Source organism: Manis pentadactyla, chromosome 10, assembly GCF_030020395.1.
Source record: "Manis pentadactyla isolate mManPen7 chromosome 10, mManPen7.hap1, whole genome shotgun sequence".
Taxonomy (NCBI): Eukaryota; Metazoa; Chordata; class Mammalia; order Pholidota; family Manidae; genus Manis; species Manis pentadactyla.
The window spans coordinates 94,131,928-94,138,558 of NC_080028.1; the positions used below are offsets into that span (position 1 = coordinate 94,131,928).

General features: G+C 35.8%; 1 protein-coding gene across 1 annotated transcript; it reads left to right on the forward strand.

The window, feature by feature from the left end:
* Positions 1–4,493: 4,493 nt before the first annotated feature.
* LOC130679160 (40S ribosomal protein S3a-like) lies at positions 4,494–5,309 on the forward strand. The gene has a single exon (XM_057487247.1). It carries the CDS (start codon positions 4,513–4,515, stop codon positions 4,870–4,872), a length of 360 nt encoding a protein of 119 aa, XP_057343230.1. The 5' UTR covers positions 4,494–4,512; the 3' UTR covers positions 4,873–5,309.
* Positions 5,310–6,631: the final 1,322 nt, after the last annotated feature.

A 6,631-nucleotide genomic window follows, 5' to 3' on the forward strand; every position in this document is an offset into this window, starting at 1 on the left:
TATGGTATTTTCTTATGGCAACCCCCTAATACACTACTAGAGACTGCCTAAAGTCTAGGAGGAAAAGCTAGGGAGATTTTCCTTGGGAAATCAGGGCATTCATAATCACCCATGTATAAGAGAATTTATAAGGCCACAGGCATATCCAGGGCAAGATGTATGCTCAGAAAATATCTGACAAGACCCTGAGCTTTCACCTTGTGGCTGCGAGGATGGGTACAAGCCTGGCTAAGTGTTGAAGAAAAGCTGCAGCACAGAGGCGATCTACAAACACTAGGAAATTTTTTTTTGCCCTTCTATATTTAGCTGCTAGTACTCAAGGAAATCCCTGTCAAAACACAAGCTAAAGCTTTTCCTCTGAGGTCGAGAACAAAGCAGGGATGCCCACTCTCCCTACTGCTATTTAACATAGTACCAGAGGTCCTAGCCATGGCAATTACACAAAACAAAGAAATACAAGGAATCCAGATTGGTAAAGAAGAAGTTAAACTGTCACTATTTGCAGATGACATGATACTGTACATAAAAAACCCTAAAGACTCCACCACAAAACTACTAGAACTGATATCGGAATACAGCAAAGTTGCAGGATACAAAATTAACACACAGAAATCTGTGGCATTCCTATACACCAACAATGGGCCAATAAAAACAGAAATCAGGAAAACAATTCCATTCACAATTGCATCAAAAAGAATGAAATACCTAGGAATAAACCTAACCAAAGAAGTGAAAGACCTATACCCTGAAAACTATAAGACACTCTTAAGAGAAATTAAAGAGGACACTAACAAATGGAAACTCATCCCATGCTCTTGGCTAGGAAGAATTAATATAGTCAAAATGGCCATCCTGCCCAAAGCAATATACAGATTTGATGCAATTTCTATTAAATTACCAGCAACATTCTTCAACAAACTGGAACAAATACTTCAAAAATTCATATTGGAACACCAAAGACCCCAAATAGCCAAAGCAATCCTGAGAAAGAAGAATAAAGTAGGGGGGATCTCACTCCCCAACTTCAAGCTCTACTACAAAGCCATAGTAATCAAGACAATTTGGTACTGGCACAGGAACAGAGCCACAGACCAGTGGAACAGAATAGAGACTCCAGACATTAACCCAAACATATATGGCCAATTAATATATGATAAAGGAGCCATGGACATTCAATGGGGAAATGACAGTCTCTTCAACAGATGGTGCTGGCAAAACTGGACAGCTATATGTAAGAAAATGAAACTGGATCACTGTCTAACCCTATACACAAAAGTAAATTCAAAATGGATCAAAGACCTGAATGTAAGTCATGAAACCATAAAACTCTTAGAAAAAATCATAGGCAAAAATCTCTTGGACATAAACATTAGCGACTTCTTCATGAACATATCTCCCTGGGCAAGGAAAACAAAAGCAAAAATGAACAAGTGGGACTATATCAAGCTGAAAAGCTTCTGTACAGCAAAAGACATCATCAATAGAACAAAAAGGTACCCTACAGTATGGGAGAACATATTCATAAATGACAGATCCAATAAAGGCTTGACATCCAAAATATATAAAGAGCTCACACACCTCAACAAACAAAAAACAAATAACCCAATTAAAAAATGGGCAAAGGAACTGAACAGACAGTTCTCCAAAAAAGAAATACAGATGGCCAACAGACACATGAAAAGATGCTCCACATCGCTAGTCATCAGAGAAATGCAAATTAAAACCACAATGAGATATCACCTCACACCAGTAAGGATGGCCACCATCCAAAAGACAAACAACAACAAATGTTGGCGAGGTTGTGGAGAAAGGGTAACCCTCCTACACTGCTGGTGGGAATGTAAATTGTTCAACCATTGTGGAAAGCAGTATGGAGGTTCCTCAAAATGCTCAAAATAGACTTACCATTTGACCCAGAAATTCCACTTCTAGGAATTTACCCTAAGGATGCAGCACTCCAGTTTGAAAAAGACAGATGTACCCCTATGTTTATTGCAGCACTATTTACAATAGCCAAGAAATGGAAGCAACCTAAGTGTCCATCAGTAGATGAATGGATAAAGAAGATGTGGTACATATACACAATGGAATATTATTCAGCCATAAGAAGAAAACAAATCCTACAATTTGCAACAACATGGATGGAGCTAGAGGGTATTATGCTCAGTGAAATAAGCCAAGCAGAGAAAGACAAATTCCAAATGATTTCACTCATCTGTGGATTATAAAAACAAAAGAAAAACTGAAGGAACAAAACAGCAGCAGAATCACAGAACCCAAGAATGGACTAACAGTTACCAAAGGGAAAGAGACTGGGGAGAATGGGAGGGTAGGGAGGGATAAGGGCGGGAAAGAAGAAAGGGGGCATTATGATTAGCATGTATAATGTTGGGGATGGGGGAAAGGGGAGGGCTGTGCAACACAGAGAAGACTAGTAGTGATTCTACAACATCTTACTATGCTGATGGACAGTGACTGTAATGGGGTTTGTGGGGGGGACTTGGGGTAGGGGAGAGCCTAGTAAACATAATGTTCTTCATGTAATTGTAGATTAATGAGAACAAAATAAAAAAAAATAAAAACACAAGCTAACATGATGGAGACTTCAGTGACCACACACAACAAAGTTGCAGTCCGCCATAATAGTTTGGAAAAGTCACTAAATAACTGAACTATTACAATCTTCAATGACTTAATAAAAAAACAAGAACCCAGCAAACATGGGCAGGGGGGTTGGGTGGGGGTTGGGGGATTAAAAATTCCAGAGTTACTATTATAGTACTCAAATGCCCGTGTTTCAATGACAATCACAAGTCATGCAAAGAGAAATGACAGTATAGTCCATTAAAAGTAACAAATAAATTGGCAGCAATCATCCCTGAGGAAGCCCAGACCTTGCACTTTCTAAAGTCTTTAAAAGAACAGCCTAAAGTATGCTCAAGAACCAAAGGCAACTGAGACAAAAAGGTAAAGGAAATCAGGATAGTGATGTATGAACAAAATGAGAATACTGATAGATAAATTATGAAAAGGACCCAGAGAGAAATAGTAGAGCTGAGAAATACATTAACTGAAATAAAACATTCATTATAAGGTTTCAAGAGCAGATTTGAGTATGCAGAAGAATCATCAAACTTGACAATAGGTCCACTGAAATTAATCAGTCTAAACAGCAGAAAGAAAAAAGAATGAGAAAAGGTGAACAGAGACTAAGAGACCTGTGGGACATCAGCAAAAATACTAACATATGCATTATGGGAGTCTCAGAGAAGAAAGGGAAGAAAAGATATTTGACGAAATAATGGTCAAAACTTTCCAAATTTGATAGAAGATATGAATCTGCACATCCCAAGAAGTCAGAAAATTCCAAATAAAATAAGCCCAAAATGATGCACAATGACCAACATTTAATCAAATAGTCAAAAGACAAGGAGTCTTGAATGCAGCAAGAAAGAAGCAACTTATTAAGTGTAAAGGATTAATAAGACTAACATTTGATTTATCATCTGAAACCATGGGAGGCCAGAAGGCAGTGAGATGATATATTTAAACTGGTGAGAGATATATGCACTCCCATGTTTATTACAGCATTTTTCACAATAACCAAGATATGAGAACAACATATGTGGTTGGATAAAGTTGTGGCATATATATACAATGGAGTATTATCCAGTCATGAGAAAAGAAAATCTTGCCATTTGAGACAACATGGATGGAACTTGAGGGCATTATGTTAAGTGAGATAAGTCAGAGAAAGACCAACACTATATAATATTACATAAGTGTGAGATACAAAAAATCTGAAACAGGGAATAGAATGGCGGTTACCAGAGTCTAGGGGGTGGAGGAATCAAGGAGATTTCTCAATTGTTTGAGTGTATAAACTTGCAACTGATAAATAAGTTCTGGAGATCAATGCACAGCATAGTATAAGTCAACAATACTGTATTATAAACTTATAAGATGCTAAGACTAGATCTTAATTGCTCTCACTGTAAAATAAACTTAATTATGTGATGGAAGTGTTAGCCAACATATATGGTGGTAATCATAGAGCAATATACAAATGTATCAAAGAAACACATTGTACACCTTAAACTTGCACAACGTTTATGTCAATTACACCTCAATAAGAAATAATAAAGTAGTGAAAGAACAAAGTTATCAACCAAGAATTCTATATTCAGGAAAATAGTCCTTCAAAAATGAAGGAGAAATTAATTTATTCATAGATACAAAAGTTTGATTACTTCTGCACAGATGCCAAAGTTCAGTAATACTAGACCTCCACTACAAATACATGCTAAAGTGATCCTTTAGATGGACATACAAGGATATTAGATAATAACTTAAAGCCGTATGAAGAAATAAAGATCTCTGGTAAAGGTAATCACATGGGCATGTATAAAAACCAGTATTATTGTATTTTGGTTTGTAATTCCATGTTTTATTTCTTATGTGATTTAAAAGATGAATGCACAACTTCTGCCTTTTGGCTCTCTGAGCAGCACCATGGTGGTTGGTAAGAACAAGAACCTTATGAAAGTCAGCAAAAAGGGAGCCAAGAATAAAGTGGTTGATCTATTTTCTAAGAAAGATTGGTATGATATGAAAGCACTAGCCATGTTCAATATAAGAAATACTGGGAAAATGCTAGTCGCAAGACCTCAAGGAACCAAAATTGCATCAGATGGCCTCAAGGGTCATGTTTTTGAAGTCAGTCTTACTAATCTGCAGAACGATGAAGTTGCATTTAGAAAATTGAAGCTAATTACTGAGGATGTTCAGGGCAAAAACTGCTTGACTAATTTCCATGGCATGAATCTTACCATGACAAAATGTGCTCTCTGGTCAAAAAGTGGTAGACCATGATTGAAGCTCATGCTGATGTCAAGACTACTGATGATTATTTGCTTTATCTATTCTGTGTTGGTTTTACTAAAAAACATAATAATCAGGTTCAGAAGACCTCTAATGCTCAGCATCGACAGGTCTGCCAAATCCAGAAGAAGATGATGGAAATCATGACCCAAGAAGTCAGACAAATGACTTGAAAGAAGTGGTCAATAAATTGATTCCAGACAGCATTGGAAAAGACATAGAAAAGGTTTGCTGATCTATTTATCTGATCCATGATGTCTGTTAGAAAAGTAAAAATGCTGCAGAAGTCCAAGTTTGAATTGGGAAAACTAATGGAACTTCACGGTGAAGGTAGTAGTTCTGGAAAAGCTCCTGGGAAAGAGACAGGTGCTAAAGTTGAATGAGCTGATGGATATAAGCCACCAGTTCAATAATCTGTTTAAAATTCAGACTTTTAATGGTGTCAAATAAAAAATCTTATTTGTGAAAAAAAGATAAATACACAAAAAGTTAATTATAAATCTGTGTTATTGGGCGTACCACATATAAAGATACAAAATACCATGTAATTTGTGACACCAATGGGAGTTTTGCATAGGAGCATAGATTTTGTGTGCTATTAAATTTGTTGTCAATTCAAACTAGATTGTTACACATTTAGAATGTTAAATATAAAACTATGGTAATGACAAAGAAAATACCTTAAAAATGTACAAAAGGAAATAAGATGCGAATCAAAGTTGTTCACTATGCAAGATCAACTAAATATGAAAGGAGGCAGTAATGGAGGAAATAAGGGACAAAAAAAGTATAGCACATATGGAAGACAGATAGGAAAAAAGCAGAAGTCTTTCTGTAAGAATAATTACTTCAAATAAATTCTTCAATCAAAAGGCAGAGATCGGCAGAATGGATAAAAATCATGATCTGACTAGGTGCTGTCTACAAAAGACTCATTTTAGATGCAAAGACATAAACAGATTGAAAGCAAAAGGTTGGGAAGATATTCCATGCTAACTGTAATCAAGAGAGATCTGGGGATTGCAGCTATACCAATATCAGACAAAACAGACTTAAGTAAAAAAAATTAGACAAAAAGGCCATTATCCAGGGCCTATTTTATCAAGAAGTAGAACAATTATAAACATATATGCAACATCAGTTCCCCAAATTATATTCAGCAAAAATGGAAGGAATTGAAGGGAGAAATGGAGTTGCTGAATAGAGAAGTAGAGAACTTGAACACTACTATAAACTACCTATACCTAAAAAATATATAGAACACTATATCTAACAACAGCAAAAATACATGTTCTTCTTAAGTACAGATTGTATATTTTTCAGGATAGAGCATAAGTTAGACCACCAGGTAAGTCTCAGTAAATTTTGAAAGATTTAAGTCATATAAAATATCTTCCCTGACCACAATGGAATAACAGTAGAAATAAATAACAAAAGGAAAACTGAAAAAATTCGTAAGTATGTGGAAATGAAACAACACTCTTAAACGAACAATGGGTCAAACAAGAAATCACAAGTGAAGTTAGGTAATACACACAAATTCAAATGAAAAGACCTAACTTATTGGATGCTGTGGGGACAGTGCCCAAAAGAAAATGTATGAACAGTACATTTAAAATGAGGAAAGATCTCAAATCAATAACCTAACTTTACACCACTGGAAACTAGAAAAGAAGCATAAGCTATACATAAAGCCAGCAGAAAAAAGGAAATAATAAGGATTACAGTGAAAGTAAATGATATACAGAAT

Bases quoted from the DNA above. Each gene is read 5' to 3' on its own strand.
- LOC130679160 (XM_057487247.1), top strand. From the start codon at position 4,513: ATGGTGGTTGGTAAGAACAAGAACCTTATGAAAGTCAGCAAAAAGGGA.